The sequence below is a fragment of the Antechinus flavipes genome, chromosome 3 (genome assembly GCF_016432865.1).
Source record: "Antechinus flavipes isolate AdamAnt ecotype Samford, QLD, Australia chromosome 3, AdamAnt_v2, whole genome shotgun sequence".
In the NCBI taxonomy this organism is placed as follows: domain Eukaryota; kingdom Metazoa; phylum Chordata; class Mammalia; order Dasyuromorphia; family Dasyuridae; genus Antechinus; species Antechinus flavipes.
The window spans coordinates 453899746-453927340 of NC_067400.1; the positions used below are offsets into that span (position 1 = coordinate 453899746).

A 27595-nucleotide genomic window follows, 5' to 3' on the forward strand; every position below is an offset into this window, starting at 1 on the left:
GGGAGTTTTGGAGGCTGGATCTGAACTCAATTTTGACTCCAAGCCTGGTGCTTCGATTTCCTCATCTATAAAATAAATGAGTTGGAATTATTTCTAAGATCTCATTTCACTCTAATTTCTATGAACTTTTTGAAATTAAATAATTTAAAACAACCAGAACTTCGGTCTTCAACTTATTAACAAAGTATTAATAGTCTATGACATACCAGGAACTGTGCTAGGTGTTGGGAATACACCAAACAAACAGATCAGTGAGTTCAGATTCACTGAAGCAAAGCATGAATTAATAACACAATAAAGTTGACTAAGGAAGAACTAGGTTAACTTTTTGAAGATTTTAATGATATTTTATTGATACACTTTTTGACTCAACAATCATTTTCCAATATTCCTTCCAATCCTGCTTTTTTTTTTTTAAAGCTTAAGCAAAACCATCTAATAACAGTAGTTACAACTGACAGGACATGCAACATTCTACATTTATAATTTAGTATTTCTTCACGGAGACTATTTTAACATGAGTATTAGTCATTGTATAGAAGTATCTTTTAATTTTGTTTTCATTTATATTCCTATAAATTTTGTCTAATATTCCCCTGGTTCTTTCTTTGCTCTATATCTGTTTATGTCTTCATTATTTCTCTAAATTCGTGTTCATCAGCATCCATTATATTTGTATACATTATCTATTTGTTCAACATTTTCCCAACCCAAGTGCATGTACTTTTCCAGTTAACTACCATGAATTGCTGAATATTTTTAGCTGTTACCTTGTGGGGTGCATGCTCCACAGTGGGATTTCTGGGACAAGGGGTATTGAACTGTTAACTTTTCAATCTTAATTTCAAAGATTTTTCCACTGTTTAGCAAGTCTTCAAACATTATTCCCATAAGCCTTCAAACTTTATTTCCAATTTGATGGATAAGACATCTTGCTTGTCATAATATAGTTCTTTCATTATTACTGATTAGAAGCATTTTTTCACATATGGTTGATACCATTTCAAACTTGGAAAACAGTTCACATCTTTTGAACAAGATTAATTCTTTATTTCGCTAGTCTTTTTAATACCAGGCTAAACAAGGCTGATCACCCTCAAATATTTTGTAAATCAGAGATGTTTTTATGTGCTTAAATTTTAAGTCTGGGTAAAGTAAGTAGAGACTGAAATGCCAGGGAGCAACTAGATGCTATTAATCAACAAAGTAATTAAGTGGATTAGAGATGCTGTTCATACACTGTAAGCAAAGCACTGGCACACAGTACCAAACACCTAGTGTTGACTAAGCTCTGAAATTCTCTAATATTTGAACAGTGGACTTTCTGTAGAATTTGAAAAAGATCACATTTCTAGTTTTCCAGTAATGTATAGTCATATCCTCCTATTAAATAGGACTTGGTTACACTACCTTAGAAAACTGTGATAGATGGTAGTAACTTCTCTAAGCACTGAGCACATGTTGGTAACTCCTTTCCTAAGTGATGTCATGATAATTCAAGAGTTAAAACAGGGCATTTCACTAAGCTACATAATGCTAATTCACTCTCATTAAGATAAAAGTCTTTTTTTCCTTTCCATTTGAAAATTGCAATATTACACTGATAGTCTCTTTTTCTATAACCTCTCCTGTGGGCATATCTCAAGAATTCAATTCTAAAACACTCTTCTGGTATATTTGAGATTTCTCTTATATTCCTTTAGTACTTGTAGAAAGTGCTACCATTTTTTAACATCATATTGTTAGGCATTTTATTGAAAGACTTTCATTTTATCTGTCTCCTATCATCCTTCTTACACTGGGAAGCTCCTTAAAGGCACGGATTCACAGCATCGTCTTGAATTACTACCTCTGCTGTGCACAGTTCTGTATACATTCTACAGTATGTGTTGCATACATTTGCTAGAAGGAAAGTCAACCAATATTTTTAACAATAAAATGTTCCTGGATCACAGGACATTTGTAGCATGTGTTGAAAGTTTCCAAACTAAGTCAGAGTTGTCTCTTAGAAGCTTTTTGTACATGGCACATGAAACCACATCTCTCTTAGATTTGCTATTAAGGTCAACTCCTCAGTCTACTATCTGTATTGTCCTTTGACCCATTTACATACTCAAGTTTTAGAGAAGAATCTGAACATTTTAAAGCAATACTGTACTATTTATAAGGGAAGGGAGGAGGGGGAGAAACAAAGGTTACTCAGAAATCTCTTCCTGGGGCATTATTATTACATTGTAAAACAGGCATTTCAAATGAGTTTGTGTTTTATGTGGAAAGGATGTCTTGAAAAATATTTTTTAAAATAGAGATTCTAAACCTTTTTGCATATCACAGACCCCTTTGGTAAAAGCCTATAAACCTCTTCCCAGAATGTTTTGAAATGCATAAAATACATAGTATTAAAAAGAAAAAAAAAATTTAAGTTTACAGACTCTCAAGTAAAGAATCCCTGTCTTAAAAAGATCAGATTAAAAAGACTGATTTTCCCATCAAGTTGTAGTGACAAAATAAATTAATATTAAACATTCTCTGACCAATCTTTAAGAGCTGTCCTACTGTTTTTTGGAAGAGAGACATCCAGTCAACTATTTCTGGTACTTTCCACTAAAACAGCTGAAAATCCAAGGTTCTCATTGTAATATCAGAGGACCAGAATGGCCTTAAATAGTATAATTAGGCTATATTTCTATATTTTTTCTCACAATATGGTGAAATAACCTAATGCTCACCTTCATAATCCTATCTATTCTTTCTTGGTAACTAGGGCTACCCCCTTTACAATCATTTCAGCAGTTATTTAAACATTTGTTGAATAAGATATACAAGACACGTAAAGTACATTGACATTGACAATTCACTTCATTCCCTACATCCTGGCAATCTGGAAGTAGCATATGGGAAAACAAAATTGTTTCTTCCAGGTACAAACAACTGAGACATACTACCCCTATCATCACTTTACTATGGAAAACAACACATTTAGGAAAGGGTGAACATATTTTGTTGTTCGATTGTGTCCAACTTTTCCTGATCTTATTTAGAGTTTTCTTGGAAAAAACACTGGATTGGTTTGCCTTTTCCTTCTTCAGTTCATTTTACAGATGGAAGAAACCAAAGCAAATAAGGGTCAATTGATTTGCCCAGGTCACACAGGTAGAGTCTGAGGCCAGATTTGAACTTGGAAAAATGACTCTTACTGAGTCCAGTACTTTAGAACTTTATCCCTTGTGCTACCTAGCTGCCCAATGTGATATATAGGTGGAGAAGTTCTCTTCTACGAGTGTAAAGAAGCAATATTTTGTTTACAATTATTTATTGAGAATTTACTGTCATCTATGCCATTCAAAGATTCCTTTAATAAAATCATTACATTTTCAACACAGAATCCCTATTTGAAGTCCATTAATAAGCTCTGTCATACATTTTACTTAAAAGTCCTGGTATTTATAAACTAGTTTTATCCTTATCTATAATTTTTAAACAGTAGAGATCAAAAGGTTGTCCTTTTTAAGTTGTAGAAAACTAAGCTTTAGTTCCACAAAATAAAAAATTAATCCCCAAATGTTAGAAACAGAACTTCGATCATTTTAATTCAGAAATCAGAAGTGCTTTTTGGGAAATAAAGACTTCAGTATGTTACATTTTGTTCAAATAAACAATACATTTCACAAACCAGTGTTTCTGATTTACATTTTGAGCACAGCCAGCGTGCAGTTTATTTGAAAACATAATTTAATATTTTTTCTAAAGCAATATTACAAATATTAAATTCTAAAAACACTGACAAACATTCAACTGTCAAACATATATTCATCAAAATGAGGTAAGTACTCTATGTCATCTGCTGAAGAATTTAATACTGAAGTGGAAAAAAATTCATCAAGAATATCTGTTTTTAAGGGATTTTCCAAGTTTAATGTTTTAGCACAAGAATTATTTGTTATTGAGTCTATCTGAACTTCATACTGACTTTGTTTTACAGGACTATAATAATTATGGTCTTTGCTAGGATAAGAGGAAGAGAATCCACTGACAAAGTCACTAGGTGTTGGTGTCATGTTATGATTATGTATCATCTCCAAATACTCACAATCATTTTCTCTTTCCCTTGGAAGTTCTGATGAGGCAACAGTTGTAGTAGAAGACAGTAATTCTGCTAAAAATTCTTCATGAGTTGGGCTATTATGCAGAGCAATATTAGAATGTGCAGTATCTTTAGATTTATTATCTGTGGCACTGATATGATCCTGGAGTTCCATTAAGAGGCCTTGTAATGATTCACATTCATTTTGAGATGTATCTTGGGGCAAAAGTTTTGTAATTTTCTTTGGAGGCTTTCCATTTATTTGGAGAGCTTGAAGAGTGGCCAGCTTTTGCTTTTTTGCCTTAAGTTTTTTAAGAAGTTTTAGACGAAGTTTGTGAGTTTGACTCTCATGTGTCCCTGAAGAGATGTGATTTTCATTTCCATTAAAACTGTGCTTAGAAGATATTCCATTAGAGAGGGACTGAACATTTTTATGCAAGGATTTAGTCAAAACCTTTGTACCTTCCTGAACTTCATCAGGTAGTAAAGATGTACTTACATTTGATGGTGAAGAATTAAGAACCGGAAGTGAGTTGCATACAGACCTAGACATTTTCTTGGGTGCTTGAGGACTTGTTTGATTTGTTATACCTTTAGGTTTAAAGCCTCGAAAATTATTTGCCCTTTTAACCAGAGAGTTTAAGTCAGTTGTCTTTTGCAAATGGACCTTTCTTTCATTAGCTGAGGCACAAGATGGCATAAAAGAAACTCCCTTGTTTAGTAATCCTTTTACCCAACTTCCTACAAACTTTTTTTTCTGTGACTGTGAAGAATTATGTGTTGAATCCAGGACTACACTTTGGGAATCTCTTGCAATATTATTTGCTGTTTTCAAATTAGACACTTGAGATAAGACACTTTGTTTTGATATAAGTTTTTCAACCGTTGGTGAAAGGACCGGACTTGATACAGCACCCTTCTCCAAGGCAGGTGGAGAAAATTTAACTTTTGTCTCTTCAATTTGTAATGGTTTCTCTCCTTGTGGAAGAGCAGTCACATGTATTGTGTTATTAATGCAAATAATACCCGAAGTATTTTCCAGATTCAGCTGATCTGATTTCAAATCAATACTAGCATTTTGAGTTAGGATGCTTGCAGGTAGAGTTTGAGGTTGGACAAGGATTTCCTCATATGGAGCTGACTGTGAAGAAGTTAATACTAATTCTTGCTTTTGTAAAGTGTCCATTTCAGCAACTGCCTTCTCCTTTATCAGAGACTGATCTATCACAGGCTGATTTTCAATTGGATTGCCCTCAGAATCAACATGAATTTCTGTAAGTGTCAAAGTTATAACATCATTGTCTACCAAATCTTCTAGACCAGAAAGTAAATTGTATTCATGATCTGTGCCTACTCCATATTGTGGATCAGTAGTTGGAGTACTCAAAATATTGTCTTGATCAAATGTTGAAAACATGTCAGTGGCAGCATCATCACCGGAACACAATGCCAGAGATTCTGGTTTGGAATCACTCAAGCTGAAACTTTCTGTATTTTGAACTGGAAACGCTATACTGGATTGATCTACTGTTGTAGAAATGTTTCTTTCCCAGATAACAATGTGAATCTCTGAAGCAGGAACTTCAAATCTCTGATGTTTTTTACAGTATGGTCCTTTTAAATCATCACATTCTAGCCAAGTTCCTGAAAAAATAAAGTGAACAACTTAAACACTCAAAGGTTACTCAGTTTGTATATGTGCAAACTCCCTCCCTAAAAATCAAAAATGACTATTTTTTTCCTCCTCCTGCTTCTATATTTGACTACTGCATAATCCTTCACAACAGAGTCTATCTTTATGAGAGCACCTGTCTCAGACAAATGCTTAAAGGTCCTCCCCTTTAATAACAAAGATAGTGTTCTTATATGTCAATCCTGAAGAATTAAAGCAGTAATTTGGATAGTTCAGTTTGCCCTGTGTCTCTCCCCATCTTCTAGCCCCTCAATATTAAAAAAAAAAAACTACCATGCCCAAAAATTAAGTCTCAAAAACAATTTTGTTAGATAATTTTTGGTTAACTGAGCTAAAAGAATGAATATATAGATATAAAAAGCTATGGCATAAGTTTTTTTGTTTTGTTTTCTGCTGAGGCAATTGGGATTAAGTGACTTGCCCAGGCTCACATAGCTGGGAAGTGTTAAGTATCTGAGATTAGATCTGAACTCAGGTCCTCCTGATTTCAGAGCTGGTGCTCTATCCACTGCATTATCTAGCTGCCCCCATGACATAAGTTTTTAAATCCTGTCAGAATATAACAAAAAGATCTATTTATTTAAGATATTTTCAATATAACAAAATTCAAGTAGAATTTCAACACTTTCTTTCTGACAATTGTAAGCTACTATAGTTTATTCCTATAGTCTCTGATACCTACAAGCAGAAAGTGCTTCAAGACACATGCATTCTTTTAACCTCTTTGATTACTGAACTCTTTTTCAAATCTTCTACCACTCAGCAGATAAAAAGACAATACCATTTTTTTCTGACAAACAACAATTTTTTTTTTTTGCATAGGTCAAATAGGTAGATGAGAGTCAATGATTTAACTGATTAGCTGATCTCAAGGACAGGCAATAAACAATAAATATAATTCTCTATGTTATGAGCTATTTCAATAACAATATCACAATATTGGAACAATATAAAGAAGCCATTGTCTTTCTTTTTCCATTATTTTCTTTTTCAATTTTTCACATCTACAATTTGCTGAAAAGAGTGGAAGTTGAGACAATGATTAAACAGTAAACTGAGTGAATGGCATTGGTGGAACACATAAGGTAACAAAAATACAAGGTGTTGGCAGATCCTATTTTTTAAATTTTTGTCTTTGGACCCCAATAATGTCTTGTATATATGAATCAATGAATATTTATTGAAAGCATGGCTCCAAAAAAGGTAAAGGAGAAGACAACTTCCCCCACTTCTTTGCAGGGGTGGGATGCCACCAAGTGTAGAACACTGCATTTATTTTCCAAACACATTTTCCAAATTGAGATATTGATCAAAAAATTAATTTTCTTCTTCTTTGTATTCTTTTTTCCCTCTTCAAAAAGTATCCCTTCTTAAATGGAACAAAACTCTGAGAGGGAGAAGAGGAGAGATTCTGAGAGAAATTTAAGCAATGTAAAAATAAGAAGAGATCAATAACATTTCCAAGAAAATACATGTTTGTTGAAGACTTCATTTTCTAGTAAAAACAAAAGTTTATAATAAACCAAGAAAGTTAACAGTTCCATCCTTACTATATGGCACATACTATGTTAATAAGGAAAAGAGTTAAACTCAGTATGATAAAAGTGGAGAAGCTGCCCAGAGAAGCAGCAAGGCACACCCCAAGGATAACATCCTAAACTGTCCTCACTTTGAGAAAACCTTTATTTTCAAAATAACCCAATATTTCCATTGCATATAATACAACCACCACAAATATACTGAACTCCAGCAACTGTGAGGAAGGAGGGGAAGGAACAATACTTCATAGAAACCAACTTTTATAGAAAAGATGTGTGTTATGTTCCTGACATACATAATAAGGCAACTCCCATTATGCCATGTAAAGAAAAGGAAGAAGCAAGAATAAAGAGGTTTAGAGAAGATGAGAGATCAAGGATACATAAAGAGGAATTGGCTTTGGAAAGAAGAGTTACTTCTTCATCAAAGATGAGCAAAGGAGACAAAAATGGGGGATAACCTGAAGGCATTTTGAAGTGGAAGGAGGGGGAAAGAAAGAAAAAAAAAGAGACAGAGACACAGAGAGAGACAGAGACATAAAGAGACAGAATGAGGGGAGGGAGAGAAGGAGTTTATTGAAAACCAATTTCTATTTTTTCAGTAAAATATGAGACAAATTTTCAATTAAAGGGTCAAGGCAGGGAGCGGCATGAGACAAGAGAAAAGACAAAGTTTGTAATTCCAGCTATACCGACTGAAAAATCAATCAGGAAGAAATAAAAGCTTTGCTGTAGTTACTGTTAGCCCAAATGCACTTTTAAAACTAAAATACAGATTCACTATTATATATATCACCTTTAAGGAGAGGAAAAGGAAAGACACAATTTTGAATCTATAAATGCTTAAGTTTGGAATACAGGCACTGGGCAAATGTAACTATATGAATTTCATTTCTGGGAATTAAGCTTATCACTTTCATGAGCTTAGTCTAAATAAAGCAGAAAACTTTTATTTAATGATTATATCTGAGAATAGATAAACCACAGCAAAAAATATTAAAAGAGGTCAAGGAATTTTTCTTCAGCTTTCTCTATTTAAGACCTTTAGTAGAATGAGCAAATTCCCCTCTCATTGTTCTTTACATATGGACACATGTATGTTATTTATGCATGAATATCTACATGTGCATATGTACATATACACATATCCCTAAGTCAATAAGGTTTTTCTCTATTTCAAGGGAAGGATAAAAAAGATTGCAAACTTAATTTGAATTCTTAACTACATACATGAATCAACTAGAATTATCAAAAGAAAGTAATTATTGTCTATTTTGAAAATTACTTTAAAACTTCATTCTTAATAGTATGAGTTGCAAAAAGCAAGTTATACTTACCATCAGAATTCAAAATCCAAGTTATAAAATGTTTCTCATTCATTTGATATTGAATCACACAAGTTATTTGGTAGAAAAAGCCTTCAAAATGAAATGAATAGAACTGCAAGTCATTACTCGGCAAGCCTTCTACAAAGTGTAGCATAAATACTGAAGATACTCTAGAGAGAAACAGAAAAGAGAAGTCAAACAAATAATACCATATGTCTTGTTATACAAAAGACAGTCTGAAGCTAACAAGTCACATACAATTCATTTTCAGGGCTGACTGCTAACACACTTGAAGCAGTATTTTTTTTTTTTTTTTGAGACTCTCCAGATGTTTCTTAATTAGAACCTTTAGAACTCTTTTAAAAGTATGTAACACAAAACCCTCCTCAGAAGGGTTATCACTCACAGTTGGAAGCTATCATGCAATAAGGTTCTATCACAGTCCATTAAGCAAAAATTTATTTGCAAAATATACCCATTATGTTTAATAAGGAAATCTTTAAGTAGCCATAGCCATCTTGCACAATCAAACTCAGACCCTGAAAAATTTATTCTCTGAGATTTCCCCAAATTAGTTGTTCTAACTGGTAATTTAAAAAAAAAGAAAAAGAAACATTTTAAAATATAAGGAAATCAGATAAAAATGGGAAGAATATTATTTAACTGATGCAGTGAAGTAAGTAGAATCAGGAGAACAATATAAACTGACAAAGGAAGTTAAACCTGAGTCTTTATAATTACTAATCTTTGTCTTGGTGAACAGATTATGAAACATGCTTCCTGGTAAAGAAGTGGGGATAATACAGGTAGACTGTCATGCAACTGATCACTGTGCTACCTGGTTCTGTTTAACAGTTTTGTTAAGTGGAAAAGGTTTACTGGTTGGGGGTGATGTGAGAAAGGCCATCTGCAGAGTTCAAAAATTGAATATAAGAAAGAATCAATAAAACCATTTAAAAAATACCAATTTCATGTAATCTTAGGCTGCATTAAGGAAGTATAGTATTCCAGGTAAGCACAGCCAAGTGGCACAGAGTGCCAGGCCTGGAATCAGGAAGATTCATCTTCCATAGTTCAATAGCTATGTGATCCTAGGCAAGTCACTTTACCCTGTTTGCTCCATTTCCGCAACTGTAAAATGAGCTGGAAAAAGAAATGACAAACCACTCCAATATCTCTGCCAAGAAAATCCCAAATGGGATCACAAAGAGGCAGACATGAATGAAAACAACTAAACAATAAAGAACTTTTTGGTCTTATTCAGAATAATGTCTTCAATTCTTGAAACAACGTTTTAGTATGGCTACTGATGGTCTAGTTGTGATGGTTTTTCACTGTATGACTGCAAGACAAGAGGCATGAATCACTGATTTGGTGTGAAGAAGAGAGATAATCCAGGAATGGATTTTGGAAAAAAATGTATGGTAACAGAACAAGAGGCCATGGGATTCCAAGAAGGAAAATAAAAGTGAAAATAACCTTGCTCACTAAAGTCATTGTTAAAAGGAAAAAAGTGAGGCCAGATGGCAGCAGACTGTGAAGGACTATGAATAGCTCTAACAGAGAAAATGCAAAAGGGAAAAGGCTAGAGAAGCCAAGGAGTTCCCCTTCACTGGAGGTCTTAAGTAAAGGCTTGATAACCACCTGTTGAGTACAGAGTGGAAGGAATTTTTGTTTAGATACTAATCAGACTAAATGGATTATGATCCCTTCCAAACCTAAAATTGTATTTGGAAGAAGAGTTTAACTTGTAAAAACAAAAGAATGAAAGGAAAAAAAGCCCTAAAATAATTTCTTGGGAACCAAAGTTTCAAAATTCTATCTCCAATACTGCTGAAAATAAGAATAAATTGCCAAATCTATGGATGACCTTTAAATCACCTTGAAGTTGGGCCCTAAATTAAGTATGAATGAAATGAATCCTTCTTCAACCTTCAAGAAAACTGTCACGTATACCTTCTACTGATTTTTCAAAAGCTGTCAAAACTCAGTTTCTCAAAATGTCCAGCTGAAATGAACTTCAATGTTTCTTAACATTTTAAATTAATCACACAATTATTACAAATAATTCCTAATTATGCATTCAGCTGGAATGCAATCAAATCTTCAAACTGCAAATACCTCTCAATATGTAGAATATATTCCCCCCAAAATTGCCTATACAGCAAAATTCTAAGTATTTGATCCTATTTCCCCATTTTTTTCCTATCATAAAACAAAAGATGTGTTTCTTTCTAAGCCTTTAACTCCTAATTCTCCATTTTTCATTATATATCAAGAGTCACACCACACTCTATTTCTGATTTATGAAAGTATGTATCATATTTGCAAGCTGGATGCTAAAATCTCTTTCAAACACTCTGTATTTCATTCATAAAAATAGTATGACCCAATCCTCTATTAGCTTAACATCGAAAATCATTCTTTTCGGAATGTTTTGGCCAATGAATTAACTAAATACTATTAAATATAAAGAAATAGTTTGCTAGAAAAATCAGAAGTCATTCTAATTCTTTCAAATTTCTAACCTTTACCAACTTAGGTTGAAGAATTATATAGAAAAAAACTTAGGATATAGATGTGTCAATCAGCAAGCATTTATTAAATGTCTTCTACATACCAGGAACTGTGTTAAATGCTAGAAACCCAAAGACAAAAATTAAACAGCTCCTGCCTTAAAGAAGCTTTTATTTTAATAAAGAAAGCATTGTACACAAAAATAAACATAAAATAGATGGATCAAAGTGAAATGAGCAGAACCGGAAAACATCGTACACAGTGTCAGCAACATTATGATGACCAACTATGAATGACACAGCTCTTCTCAGCAACATAATAAGACAAGTACAAAGGACTCATGATGGAAAATAGATAAAAGAACTGAATGCAAATCGAAGCATCCGTTTTTCACTTTTTTTTTGTTTTTTTTTTCTTTTTGAGTCATTTCTTCTTTAACTGTGACTAATACAAAAATATGTTTTACATGTTAACACATGTATAATCTGTATTAAATTGCCTACCATTTTAGAAAGAGGGGAGGGAAAAGGAGGAAGACAATAATCTTGAACTCAAAATCTTGTAAAAATGAATGCAAAAAGTTGTCTTTTGGTTTTTGTTTTTTTCAACATGAGGCGATTCAAGGAAATTCCAATAGACTTGTGATGGAAAGTGCCATCTGCACCTAGAAAGAGAACTATGGACACTGAATATGGATCAAAGCATAGCATTTTCATCTTTTTGTTGTTAATGTTGTTTGTTTACTTGTTTTTTTTCCCTCTTTTTTTTTTCCCTTGTGCAACATGACAGATACGGAAATATGTTTACAAGAACTGTACATGTTTAACCTCTATTGGACTGTCTGCTGCCTTGGGAGTTGGAGAGGAAGGGGGAGAGAGAGAAAAATCTGGAACACAGGGTTTTGCAAAGGTGAACACTGAAAACTATTTTTGCACATATTTGTAAAAATAAAATACTACTGAATAATAAAAAAGAAAAACAATTATAAATAGATCAATCAGTTAGGCCTCATATATAATAAGGGGTACTTGAGTTAAGCTTTGAAAGAAATAAAGATTCTAAAAAGCAGAAATCAGGAAGTCTATTCTAGCCTTTGCAAATACACAGAGATGGAATATAAAGAGTATTATATTTTAAGGAAAAACAAGAAGGTCAATTTGGCTGGATCATAGCATGTGAAGCTAATGTATAAAAAACTGAGAAAACTGGTGGAATAAATGTTAAACAAGGGTTTAGTGAACAGTCAGACATTCACATCATGAAAATCAGACAAATTTTTTATGGAGCATAGTCTGCAGAAAGCTGAAACTTGATACCAAATAATAAAATAGGAAGCAAATATAATAATCCAGGTAAAAGGTGACTATCCTAAAAAATGATTTTATTCTTCAGCCAAGTAGAGGGCAGATTAGCAATAACGTAAGTATCAGTGCCTAAGGTGAAATGAAATAAAGCAAAACTGAATTAGTTATTCGTTCTGAATTCTAATTCTAGTTCATAATTCTGAATTCTCTGGAAACCTTCTCACAATGACTCTTTTTCACTTTTTCTTTTCTTTGATCCCTTGGGAACTATTTCCTATAATTCAATTCTTCTCAACTCAGAACATGTACAGCTGAGGTTTCCTAGGTTCAATGATCATACAATTCTAGAAATGGACTCTACAAAGTCCCCTAATCCAAACAGATTTGCCATCACCTCCTACAATAACACTTTTGTCTGAAGACCCTACATGCATAAGAATTTCCTTTTACTTTTTTCCATAGGGAACTAAAATCTGTCTCTCTAGGGTCAAATGTCAGATGGGGTCTGATGTCTCCCTCTAAATCTACTCCTAATCCTTTAACCCTTGGAGTGCTTGGGTTTGAGCTTCCCTCACCATCCCAAAAATGCTCCATTTTATCAACATCCTTCCCCAAGTGTGTCATCCAAAACTACTCAGTGCCTGGGTAAGAGCCTAGGGCTGGGAAGGAAACATACTACCTCAATGCTGGGAAGGAAACACACTACCTCAACCCTAGAATGAAACACTTGTAGGAAGATGGTATTAATAGAATGGACATTGTCTGTCTTAAGAGAAAGGATGAGATTTCAAGGCCTATATCCAATCAAGTCTACTATCTTAAGATGTCAGCACAGTTTTTTTAAAATAGCAATCCTAACTTGCTCCATAAATTTATGTGAATTTAATTGCTTCCTAAGATATGTCACAGATTCCTTCCCATAGAAGAGTAGTCAATGTGTGCTCTGCTAATGATCTGAAGAATGTTAAAAGTAAAATTGTTCAATGTTCTAATCAAATAACTTGTAAAAAATTCAAAACTTAACTGTTATAGATTACACAAGGTTTTCATAAGCTCCTTGTAAAATTTTAAACTAGTACCTAAGAATATGAGATTTTATGAAAATAATGTATAAATGATATTTTATAAAATGTAATACACTATAAAAATAAATACAATGTTTTTCTATCTCAGATCTTTTCATAAAAAAGGCCACTATAAATGACAAGGTAATTTGTCTCTTCTACTTAGCATAAGTGAAATCCTTATTAGCTGTGAGTTTACTTTCCACATTTCCAGAAAAGAGACTGAACATCTGTAAAAAAATTAACCATTTGAATGGAAATTCACCTTTAATTGAGTATATTTAAAAGAAACGTATTTTGTAAGTGATAAACCACTCATCAGGGAGGTGAACATTAACTTTAATACTAGTTAAAGTTAATTCATACTAGTTAAAGAGTGGGAAATACTTCTACAGAACCCATTAAAAAAAAAAAAAAATACTGCCAAAAAAATAACCAAGGTAGGCTAAGTCATAACTGAGATTTTCCTCAAAAAGCAAATTAACATAGATAGGTCAATGATCAAATTCTTGCTAATATGATTTAATTTTTTTAATTTAATGGTCTTTTAAAAAATGAAATATTAAATGTGTCAAATCATTCACTGATTTAAATTCATGCTTATTTATTATAAGCACAAGAACACTGTAGGTACTAAAAGAGATGGAAAGATAAACGAGGCATATATAATCCATGCCCTTAATATATGTAAAACTTAAAGAGGAGGTGACACGTTCCCAGACAACTATAATACAAAGTATCATGTTAAAGCATGAGAAGTACAAACAGGTACCATTTGAGCTCATTTTTGACTGGGCAGGAGAAAGAGAGAAAGTATTCATAAAGAAGATATCATCTAGAGGCAGCTAAGTAGTGCAATAGATAAAGCACCAGCTCTGAAGGCAGGAGGACCCGAGTTCAAATCTGGTCTTACTTAACACTTTCTAGCTGTGTGACCCTGGGCAAGTCACTTAACCCCAATTGCCTCAGAGGGAAGGGAAAAAAAAAAAAGATGGATCTGAGTTGGATCTTGAAATCTAGACAGGATTTCCACAAGTGGATACGATATAAAAAAAAAAATGACAAGTATGATTTACACAAAACCATGGAGCTATATATATTTAAGAGATTATTTTCTTTGGTTAAAATATATGAAAATAAGTGGTATGAAATAATGCTGGGGAAAAAAAAACACATTAAAGTCAGATGATGGAAGGCTTTAAATGCCAGGTAATTGGAAGTCACTAAAGACTTTTGAACTGGAGAATATTAAGATGATTATGTATTAAGAAGATTAATTTGGCATTGACAATTGACAGCAGAAAGACTAGTTAGAAAACTATTGTAATAGTTCAATGAGAGGTAATGAGGCCCTGAAATGACTGAAATGTTGGCAGTAGGCATGAAGAAGAGTGAATAGATGGGAGGTGTTTTAAAGGTAAATTCAACAGGATTTTGGTCACTAAGAGTCGAGACAGGAACTGAAGATAACAATGCTGTTATAAATATGGGAAATTAGGAGGAAGAACAGATTTCAGAGCAAAGAATAATGAAACTAAGTTTAGACATACTACACTGAAGAGGCTAGCAGGATATCTTGGCAGAGATTGAACTGTGAACTTAGGATAAGAGTAAGCAATTAGAAATTGCAATTTGAAAGACAGAGAGTTAAAGACTAGAAATTAGCATTTAATTATAGTTCTAGTTATAGAAATGGAAATATGAATAAGGAAAAGTACATAAAGAGATGAGAGAAGAAATTTATGACACATCTAGATTAAGGAGCACATGCAGAAGACAGTAAATGAGTTAGAAGAGCTAAGAGGCTTGAGGGGATCATTCCATAGGGAAAGATTACTTTGAAACTGCATTAAAATATCATATATATATACACTCCTATATCTAGATATGTTATATAGATATAAATAATATATAATAATTTGGTTTTCCATTGACAATTAGACTTTTATCTCTCATATTTACAAATCTGGTTACTAAAAGTTGTAAAATAGCCTAAGGACTATATGAAAATCCACTTTATTGAAGATCTACTTTGATAGCAAAACACAAATGTAAAGGTTCCAATTTCAAAATTAAACATTGCATCAGGATTTTTTTAAACTATATAAAGCATCACTTTGGCTCTAGTTTCCCTTCAGAGGAAGGTCTGTCAAAGAAGAGGCCAAACTGGGTCTCATTGATTCTAATTCCTCCTTCTTATTGCCAGCTGGCACATACTAGAGAAAAATCACCTAGGATTTGTGAAAATCTACTCTATCCCACTTCAACTGCTCCCTCCCACAAATGATCTTGAGAAGGGCCACCAGACCTGAAGAGATCTGTTTATGTGGAAAATACATGGGAGGTCATTCATATCCAGACTCTTTCAATTACTATTACCAACCATACTTCACCCTATAATATTATAATTTGATTAATTAAAAACATTTTATAATGAGAAATAGTATCTTTAAGTTTATGGGTTACTTAATACTTCACATTTTAAAACACCTACACCTATATACAACTATACTAGTTATTGGAAGAAAATTGAACTTACTTTTCCAAGACCATTCTTCTTCTTTGTAATTTGCTTTTACAACTATTACATGGACCAAAATGGACAGCATCAAGTGGATGCCATTCAGGTATTACGTTTGTGAAGGTTATCAGATTCTTTGAACACCTAGGCAAAACGAAGTACATACATTGTTACATTCATTAGAATATTGCTAGTATTTATTTATCTAGCTTAATTCACTTTAGAAAGTTCAAAACTGCTTTAAAAAAAAAAAAAGACAAGGAACTTTAGCTTTTTCCAAAATGATTAATGTGGCAACCATGTCAGCATTCACACTAACTTTAAATATAATTTTTTAATCATTTAAAATTTTAAATGAGTAAGGTGTGGTAACACATGGCTTTAATTCCTGCTACTGAGGGAAGCTGAGGCTAGAATATATCTTGGGCTGTGGAGATTTGTGCTGTAGGGGTTTTAAGCCAGTTAAGGCATCCAAACTAAATTCTCCATTGAAACCAAGCTCCAAAGACGGGGAACAATCCTCTTTAGGAGTGAATGAGCACATGTCAGAAATGGAAAAGGTCAAAATTTTTGAAAGAAAAATATGGCTAGCATTTAAGAGAAGAAAAAGTTGATTGAAATTATGTATTAGTAAAAATATATAAGTTGTTCCATTTTCTTGCACATTTTTTATGAGAGTACAACATGTATTATCTAAGAACTTCTTAAGCAAGGTTGCATGAAAAAATTTTTTCACTGAAGCTAATCAAAAGAAAATATTAAGCACCTATTATGTCCCAGGCACTATGTCAAGCATTTTACAATTATTATCTCACTTGATCTTCAGACAAGCCTGAAAATTAGGTGCTATTAGGACCTCATTTTATAGTTAAGGAAACTGAGGCTAATAGATCAGCTGATGTGCCCAAGACACACAGCTAGTTAGTGAAATCAAATCTCCCTGAATCCAAGCCAAGTTCTCTATCCATTGAGCACATAACTGACTTTAATAAGACTTCAGTAGGACAATGAAATCCTCTCCAAAACATATCCTCTTCAAAAAAAAAAAATCCATCTGAGAAAGTTAGGTTTAATTTATAACAATGATTAATAGTGATCAAGCATCATAAATATGCTAAGCCCTAAAATATTAAAAATCGAAAACTCTAAAGAAGGCTGAAAAGATTTTATTGTTTTAAAAATGATTATAAGAATCCCAATAGATATCTTGAACAAGAGAAATTAGCAAGTCTGTCAACTATAGTTTTCTTAGTCTCTAAATTCTAAAGGCAAATTGATAAAATATAGTTTTCTCTCTTTTGCATTTCATATCACTGTCAACTGAAAATCACTTTGATATACTGGTAGTGCCTAGGTAAAGCTTAATTTGGAGAATTAATGTTGAAAATAGAATATTCAACAGAACAAATAAATGAATTTGGTTGATATTCTTCCCTTGTAGTCGATATTAGCTATTTCAGCTTTCATTTGTAACAAATATGCTAAGAAAAGTTTGATAACCTGCTAATTTCACTTTCAACTTTGCTTTTAGTTAGTTTTGCTCCTAAAAAAAAAGAAGGGGAGAAAAAGAAGCAAATTAATTTGACATCAAATCTACATGAATACTATCGAAGATTTTAATAGAAAACAACCTCTCGGTGATTCCTTCTATTAAAAAAAGTCTCAAGTTTGCAATAATAATGGAATCAGTTTAAATGATCATATAAAATGCCAAAATATAAACTACAAAACCATCATCTGTGATTTTAAATCAAACTACCTTAGAACAGAAAATAGTCTCAAGGCACTTAAAAAAAATTTTCATTTGTTTGTTTAAAAAAAGTATTCTCAGTCTTACAAATTAGTGATATTTGTATTTTTCCTTGAACTGTTTAGCCACTTTGGGAGTTACATGATATAACGACTTAATGTTGCCTAGCTCTGCCCACAAGTTCATTTTTCCACTTTCTAGCCACAGCCTTTTCTTGATTTTTTTCATTAATAAAAGAAGATAAACTATTTTCTAGCTATGAAGAGATCTGCTTTGTTTGTGTCTGAAACAGCCATCAGAAAAATTAGCTAATGAAGTTAAAATCTCACTACTCTCCTCAAAAATCTTTCTACTAATAAATATAACTGAGATCAGTATTTTCTAGTTTATTAGTGAATACAAGAATCAAATAAAAGATCTGTTTTCATGTGTAATCTCAATGTATTAAACTAGACCCTTAAGAGGCTATTCTAACCAAACTTTTCATTTGACAGATATGGTTTAAGTAATTTGCGCCAAGAATTCAGATCTCGTGAATCCAAATCTAGTTCTTCTTAAATTATACAAAACTGCATGGATGACAAAAAGAAGTTTGTTCCTAACTTTAGGCTTCCAAACGACCCATCAACTTCTCTCATTCTCCAAGAAAGGGAGAAAGCACAGATATAGCTGAATCTCTTCCTTCTCCGATTTCAGTTAAATAGATAAAAAGATGTTCATGGTGTTTTTCCAGGGATAAAAAATGACTGAATTGCCTATTCCCATGCTCACCCCCAGGTGCCAAACTCAAGGGTTACAACATGACCATCTCACCGAGGGGTTTCAAAGCTGGGGCAGCTCATAGCTCAGTTTACCACTTCTGTCAGGAGAAAGAAAATAGGATGGCCATGGTGGATGGTAAGTCTTCCATGGGACTGAAGGAAGGAATGAGAAAATAGAAGTAACTATTCTTTGAGAATATCTGTCAAATCCTATGACCCTGAAATTGATCTCCCTCCTCTCAGAGGCAGTAATGGGCAATCAGAAACCTCAAATTATGGTGGGGGAAGTGAGAAAAACTCCACACTTAATGCTAACCTACTGTCAACTCTTCTGGGCCTTCATTCCCTCAGCTGATTACAGGGATCTGATTATCAGTAGTAAAAACTAGAGGGGCTTAACTGTTGTAAGACTCAAATGAGATAATATACACAAAAGTCTGCTTTGCAGACTTAGTAAATATCAATTATTATAATTAAACAGGCTCATCCTAAGCAAGAGTGAAACAACCACATGTGTGTGTTAAAAGATTCTTATTTACTTTTACTAAGGAGAAAATCCAGGGAAACTATAAGCACTAGATAGTTTGTTTCTCTTTTTAAACATGTTTAATCTAAACTATTATATATAGGATACTAAATAGAACTAAATTATCCTATTCCCCTATTCCCACCTCCCACCCCCCCAGAAAAAAACAACCCACAGGGTATCCCTTGATTGTTCAATCTGCAGGGAGCAAATTTAGATACAAGCACACAATTGGAACTGTAACTATAAGATTATTCAAGCAAAGATTTTTCAAATTCTCTGTGCCTGCATATTTACAAAGTTTTAATATTTTAAAAAATAATTTCAATAAAAATATCTAACCTCTGTTGATATTTGCTTCCACACTGAGAACACTCAAAGTTCCACGAAAAAGATGACATGAAGAGTGTTTCAATGAGAGGTTCCATTTGTAGAAGCAAGGGAAATGCAAACACAGGACTTTCCATATTACCTTTAAAAAAGGAAAAAAAGCTTTCAAAATCACGAAACAATCAAGAATATCAGTTATTTTACTTACTAATACAACTGTCATCTGCTAAATAATGGTTGCACACCTAATTTTAAATTGGAAAAAATTTATAACCTCCCCTCCCCCACCACTCTCACAATTTCTTAGCTAAAAGTTCCATCTTTTCCCCAGCCTGTCCTCCCCTCAACCCTCAAGACTATTGTGACAACTTATTTTAAAAGCATAAATCAAGTAGGGAGACAAGAAAAAGAAAAGTAGGAAAAAGAATGGAAGGAAAAGGAAAAGGACAATTTTTCTCTGATGAATTAAAGAAAACCTAAGAAATTAGGTTCCAAGTTTGATCCAAGATTATTATAAGTTTTTTTTGTTTAGTCATAAATGATTTTAGCTAAAGATCTTGAAATAATTTGTGAAAAAAAATCCTGGAATTTGAGAACCAGAAATGATCTTAGTTCTAGTATTTTTATTCCTTATTTCACATATTGAAGTTCAGACTTGTTAAATAACAAGCTCAAAACTACACAATTGGTTAATGGCAGAAATAGGAGTAAAACCTTCCTCATGACTCCTAGTCACCCTGGCTAAAGTCTACTTCTTTCTCAGAAGAATTAATTTCAAGAATAATAGTGTTGTTAAAGATCACCAAATATGGCTATCTTTAAAAGAAAACTAACTATAATTATTAAGCTTGGCCTTGAAGAAAAGAGGAAAAAAATCCATCTACTACCTATTCTGTCCTAAGCTGGGAAGTCTATTAGATTATTAGATTCCACTGATATGGAGAAGAATTTTGTTGCATGTATTCATATATACATACATATATGTATGTATGTATGCAAACATGTGTTTGTGCATATCTGTAAATGCTGGCTTCCAGTTCTACAACCAATAAATCTCCCTTTTATACTCAACTCTCAAGCTCTAATGGGGGATAAAACATGCAAACAACTACATAATGAAATATATAAAAGATACATTGAATTATCCAAAGAGGGAAGGCACAAACATCGAAGGAGATCAGGAAAGGTTTTGTGTGTAAAATGTTATTTTTACCTGGGTTGTGAAAGAAACCATGAGGTAGAGAGGAAGGAAAAGAATTCCAGATAAGAGAAATATACAGTGACACTGCCTACAGTTTGGAAATGAAATATGAGGGAGGCAGAGAGAGAGGCTTGGAAAGACTGGACAAGAAAAATGACAAGGAAGATTGTAGAGGGGTTTAAACAACAAAGAAAGATTTTATATTTGATCCTGGAGGTAATAAGGAGTCATTTTAGCTTACTGAGTAGAGATGACATAGTCAGACCTGAACTTTAAGAAAATCAGTTTGACACTGAGTAGAAGATAGACTCAGTGGGAAGAGACTTGAAGCAGGGAGAGATTGCTACTGCGATAGCTTAGAAATGAAGTAATGATAGTGTCAAAGAAGAGAAAGAGGCATAAATGAAAGATGCTATAAAAATAAAATCAACATGAATAAAAGCATGTTAGACAAAGGATTTAGGAAATGAGAGATCAAGGACAACAACTACATTTTGAACCTGGGTCACTAGGAGTATGGCTTCTCAATAATAATAGAAAATTTAGGAAGAAAGATGATTTAAGATGCCCATGAGAAATCTACTTGAAGATAGGAGTCTGGAGATCTGAGAATCCATTATTCCCATTCTGCCCCTCAACCCCTTGAGTTACACATCATTGACTATGTGATCTAAAATTACCTGATTGTTTTATCTTTCAGTATAAATTACATTTTAAAAAGAAATGATCTGCTTGGCAAACTATACTGATCAAACCAACTGAATGACTGATTGCTGTCCCACACTAAGTAGAGCACAAATAAAGCAATTCTCTAGTTGTAGAGACAGACTGTTTAAGGAAAGCTAAACCAGACTACTCAAAAATGGAAACTAAATGTCAAAACTAATGCCTCTCAGCAGTAGGATTGGGACCATGAATTGCCATTGAGCTCTGAGACTTGGTGAAGTAAGAAGACCTAGTCTTCAAGATCCATCCTATCTTGGACACAAACAATTCAGTATATTTAATCACACTGTATTAAATATAATAATTAATACATTAATTTAATAAATAACAATACATTTATTATATATTATGTAACATAATATATAACACATAAATATTATATATAATAAATATTATAATTAACAAATAAGTCAAATATACTAGATTAATGTATTAATTTAATATATTATATATTAAATATATTACTCAGTGTGATTAAATACAATTAATTTAATAAATGATAATGCAATATGATTTAATAAATAACATGATATAATTATTGTATATGAATATTAAATATCATATATAATAAATTTAATAGAATAAATCAACACATTATTGAATATATTAAATCTCACAAAATATTAATATTTGTTATGCTCCATTAATACTTTTACATATTAATATTTTTAGTGAAAACAAAAAGAAAAACATTTATCAAACTATATCTCATCCATTCTAAATTTCAATTTTTGTGCACATTTTACATTTTATGGAAGAAATACATGAACACAACATAAATATTAAAATGTGTGCTTAAAAGTTTTAGCTGCTATAGGTTTGTGATTTTAAAAGTTTGAAGACCATTCTCCTAAAGAAATTTGAACCTCAAAAATCAGGAGAACACTGTACACAGTAATAGCAACATTGTGAGATGATCAACTATGACAGACTTTGCTCTTCTCATCTGTACAATGTTCCAACAGAATTCCAAATGACGAATGATGAAAAATGCCATCCACATTGAGAGAAAGAACTTGTGGAATCTAAATACAAATCAAAGCATACTATTTTCACTTTCTTTTCTTTCTCATGGTTTTATCCTTTTTTCTATTTCTTCTTTTACAACATGGCTAATATAGAAATGTATTTAGTATTATACATATATAACCTATTTCAGACTGCTTGGTGGTGTCTTGGGGAGGGGGAGAAAAAAGAGGGAGGAAAAAAACTGAAACTCAAAATCATATAAAAATGAATGATGAAAAAAAAAGAATGATAAAAAAACTATCTTTACATGTGATTGGAAAAGAATAAAATACTAAAGTACAGAAAGAAAAAGAAAAGAAAATGAAACCAACTACAAAAGACAGAACGCTTCCATCATTGCAAATTACTTACCTAACTTACAATGAAGTTTTGGTTGAAGCTTAGCAAAAATTTTGTTTCTGACTTCATTTAGATGAGTTTCAGCCTTTCGAAGTCTATCTGAAACATTCTTTATACAACTTTCATCTAAAAATAAAAATGTAGAGTATACATTAGCATTTTGTAAAATTCTTATTAATTTGTCTTTTTTATAATCAGATTTTAGAGAGTCATTTAATAGTGGACAGAGAAACTCAAATCAGAAATATCTCAAAAACAAACTGGTAGCCTGACATTGGGTACATTTAATTTTCTTGGTACACTGAAAGAGTATCCAAGAGTATAAACTGAAGAGCAGATACTATTAGCACTAGTTATAGCCACAAGTGATTCAGAACACTCTTGAATGCAGCCCAAACCAGACTTAAATCTGGTTAAATGGAAAATATTTAACAAAATAAATAATACACAAAAGTACAATAAAACATAGATACTGTTAATGTATGCTTTTCCAAGTCAACACATAACCTGCAGGGATCCTTATGTACCATTTAGTAATCAATATTTCTCTTGCCCCCTTATCCCATTATCACAATCCCAACTTTGGATGACTCTCCTCACCCACTTCTTTCATTCTATTCCTATTCTGCTGAATAAAGTGGAGGGAAATCGGCACATGTGCTTATTGAATCTATGACAAATTTCTTATCTCAACTGGACCCTCATTATAGTGAGGAAATATCTAACCCTTATCAATTTGCTATCCCTACTTCTAACATAAAAATTTTAACCCTTACCTCTCTTCAAGCCTCCCACAGAACACTGTGCCCTCACTCTCCAAAGAACACCTCACAGCATACTTAAAAATCATTGAGTAGAGATAATTTTATACTTTTTTCTGTTATTCCCAATGCTTAGCACATAGCATTTGGCACATATCAGATGCTTTAAAAATGATTATCAATTTATTGGATACTCATTTCTTTCTGGGTTTTTGTAAATGCTCTCTTCTCTCTCACTTCTCCTCTTACTTGTTTGACCAATACTTCTCACATTCTTTTGCTGAATCTTCAAGTAAGTCAGGAGAGAAAAGAAAAAAGAAAAATAGCAACAAAGCTCTATCTAGGGTTTTCTTATCTTTTCTTTCTCTATTTTGTCATTTGATGCTCTCATTAGCTCCCATTTATCATCAGGGTTCAATTATCTCTAGGCAGATACCCCAGTACCTTACCTTCTTGGTTCTAAAACCCCTATTTTCATCTCTCTTTTATGTGTTTTCCAGCCCAAATAAAATGAAAACTCTTTGAGGGTAGGAGCTGTCTTTCTTTTTGCCCATATTCAAAGGGTTTGGCGCATAGAAAGCACTTATTTAATAAATACTTGTTGCCATGACTATCCAGATAAATCCCAAAACTACATGTGTATCTAATTCCAAAGATTTGTCATCTCAGCATTGTATTGGAATTTTCATTCTTCTTCTCTAACACATTCAATCAGCTGCCAAATCCTGTCATTTCTATCATATCAACCTTTCTCACATCCTAGTCCTTTCTCTCCAGTGACAGTTATACTACCCCAACTAGTTCAGGCCCTCATCACTTTTTGCCTAGATCATCACAACAGCCTCCTACCTAGTCTCCTGTCCATCCTATATATTGTGGCCAAATTGAATTTCTACAGATCTGATTACATAGCTTCCTATTTATTGCCTCTATAATAAAAAATAAATTCCAGTTTAGCTTTTAAAACTCTATACAACCTAGCTCCTACATCTCTTTCAAGCCTCACTAGACAGTACTCTCTCCCTTACACTCTATAATATGACCGAGCTAGCTTTTCTCTCTTCTTCATAAATATCTGTGCTCAAAAAGCTGCCTAAAAAGCTCAAAAAGCTCCTTTCTTCTGGTATGAAACATTCCCTTGTACCAGATAGCACTTTTTACCTCTACCTTCTTTACCACTGCTAGTACATATTTAAGTATGCACTTAAAACATTTATTGACTGATTGATATTCCAGAACTTATTTTTCTCCCCCTCAAATCCTTTTCCCCTTCTGAATTTCACTAATACCTGCAAGGACATCAGGAACCTCTCAGTCACCCAGACTGGCAATCTTTTTTGTGTCATCCTTGACTCAAAGTTACTCTCACCCCTCATTTTGATTGGTTAACAAATCTTGTTTCTATTCTCACAACTACCACTTTAATTCAGGCTCTCATGTTTGACCTGGACTATTTCAACAGCATTCTAAATGGACTCACTGTTTCAAGCCTCTCTTTGTTCCAATCCATCTTCTTCCTAAAGAGCAAGTATGACCAAGTCATCCACTGCCTCCTACCCACATCCTTGCCCTTTAATAAATTCAAGGAGTTTCCTATTAACCTCGAGGATCAAATATGAACTGCCCCATTTGCTATTTAAAGCTCTTCCCAACCTGACTTTAGATTCTAATCTTCTTACATCTTACTCCCTTCCCCTTCCTCACATTCTACAAACCCAACTACATTGGCCTATTTGCTGTTCCACACAAGATACTTCATGTCCACAACTCTTGGAATATTTTCCTTTCAGTTCTATGAACATTTAGGCATATTCTACCTTTTTGAAAAGACCCTTCCCAATCCCCTCAGCTGCTAATATCTTCCTTTTTGAAATTATCTTCCACCTATTGTGAATATTTCTTGTATGTATCTAATATGTCTCCTTCATTAAAAAATTAGCTTCTTAAGAGCAGGGATCATTACTGCCTTTTTTTGTAATTCCAGTGTTAAGGCACAGTAACCAGCATTAAAGTGTTCAATAAATGTATATTGAGTTTTGAGTTTCCTGCCAAGATGGCTATCTGAAACAGTAAAGCAATTCACCCAGATCACTAATTAATAATGATGATGACCTCGACAATCACAGCAATTGCTGGCATTTATGTACAACATTAAGATTGGCAAAGTGTTTTAGAAGTATCTCATTTGATCCTCACAACAACCAAGAGAAATAGATGCTATTATTATCCCATTTTACAGATATGGAAAATGAGGCAATTAGGTTAAATGTCCAAGGTCTCACAATCAGTGGCTGAAAGCAGGCCAGCAAAATCCTGAAATTCACACCAGGCCAAGTAATGATTAAAAAAATCCAACAACAAACTATATTAAGTGATCTCTTCCACTACACAAAAAAGTCAGTCAGAAGCTTGCTATTAATAAGAAAGGGGGAATTCTCAAGCACAATCAGAGGTAAGACATATAAAGACAGGATACATGCAGCTGCAATGATCCTCTGTGTCCAAAGGCAATGAAAGTAGATAGCACAGAAAACCTCATATAAATCCTATGGAGAACCACCAGAAGCTACACTCAGGAACAGAACAGAACAACAGTCTAGGCTCATGAAACTCTTAAGAGCTTTGTCTGGCAACATCACATTAGGCCTTAATGGTCCAGCACTATGAACCTCAAAGATGTGGAGATAAGAAACTAAGGGAGGTTAAGCTCACAAAAAATAGGGCAAGACCAAGAACTAATCATCTCATCCAAAAGCCCAACAGTAAGCAACAGTCCTGGCACAAAGCTCCATTTAGGAACTCAATTTGGAGACAGAATTCATTGTTAACAAAATTTAAAAATAATTGCAAATCTGTTTATGGTAAGCAGAAACTAAATTTTTTAAAAAAGATTTTCCCACAAAAAGCATATGAATACCTAGAAGAAAAGAAATGAGACAACAGAGACTAGCTTAGAACAAAAAAATAAAAATAAAAGAATATCTAAGATATCTGATGAAAAGCTGACTTGGAAAAGAGATTAAGGAAAAATAATCTAAGAATCAATGGACTCATTGAAAATTATATTTAAAAATAAAAACAAAACTTGAATACTATATTTCAAGAAATCAAGAATGAAAACTACCCAGATCTACTAGAACGGGAGAGTAAAATAAAAATAGAATACATTAGTCACTTTCTGAAAGAAACCCCAAAAGAAAAATCTCAGAAGTATTATAGTTAAAATGCATAGCTTCTACTTCAAAGAAAAACTCTCAGCAAGTAACCAGGACGAAGTTCAAGTATTAAGGAACTACAATGTGGATTTTATCAAGACAAAATTTATTTAAGAAAAACAGAGAGAGGCAGTTAGATTGCATAGTGGTTAGAGCACCAACCATGAAGTAAGGAGGATCTGAGTTCAAATCTGACCTCAGACACTTAACACTTCCTAACTGTGTGACCCTGAGCAAGTCACTTAATCCCAATTGCCTCAGCAAAAAAACAAACAAAAAGAAACCAAAAAAACAGAGATACAGAGTGGAATAGATTGGTTTTGTTTTTTTGTTTTGTTTTATTTTTTGCGGGGGGAGGTGTAAAATGGGAGAGGAGCCCTCATAGTCCAATCAGATTGACCTGATTCCTCATACACTACACTCTCCCATCGCGCTGTACTTTGCCATGCATGGAACATAGTCCCTCCTAATATAGTACATGGCACTTAATAAATGCTTTCTTTCCCACTTCTGATAAGGACATCATAGATCCAATAGCCTAGGTTCAATACCTCTGTATTTCTTTAATACAGAGGTTATGACTTCTTACTTTCCCTCACCCACACATCTAATTTGCCAAATTCATAAAATCTCTGGCATCCATGATTTCCTCACTACTCACATGGCTACTACCTTGGAAACCTAGCTCTAAATCTCATTACCTTTCACCTAGATATTGCAATGGCTTACCAAGTGATGGATCTCCTTACCTCAAATCTTCCTACTTTAGTCTATCTTCTATAAAACTGTTAGAAGCAATTTTCTTTAACTAAGATCTGACCAAGTGACTCCCCTACTCAAATTCCAATGGTTCTCTATTGTACCTAGGATACAAAACCCCACAACTTTGTCTGGCTTTTAAAGTCCTT

The 27595-nt window shown here is 33.2% G+C and overlaps 1 protein-coding gene across 1 annotated transcript in view; it reads right to left on the bottom strand.

Annotated features, from left to right (window-relative positions):
- Positions 1-320: 320 nt before the first annotated feature.
- The window catches only part of USPL1 (ubiquitin specific peptidase like 1), a 40559-nt gene continuing 13284 nt past the window's right edge, over positions 321-27595 (bottom strand). Inside the window, exons 3-7 of the mRNA XM_051986509.1 lie at positions 22724-22837; positions 19429-19558; positions 16068-16193; positions 8653-8813; positions 321-5728 (exon numbers count right to left, since the gene is read on the bottom strand). Of these exons, the coding sequence (XP_051842469.1) occupies positions 3792-5728; positions 8653-8813; positions 16068-16193; positions 19429-19558; positions 22724-22837 (2468 nt within the window). The 3' untranslated portion in view covers positions 321-3791. The remainder of the gene's footprint in view (positions 5729-8652; positions 8814-16067; positions 16194-19428; positions 19559-22723; positions 22838-27595) is intronic.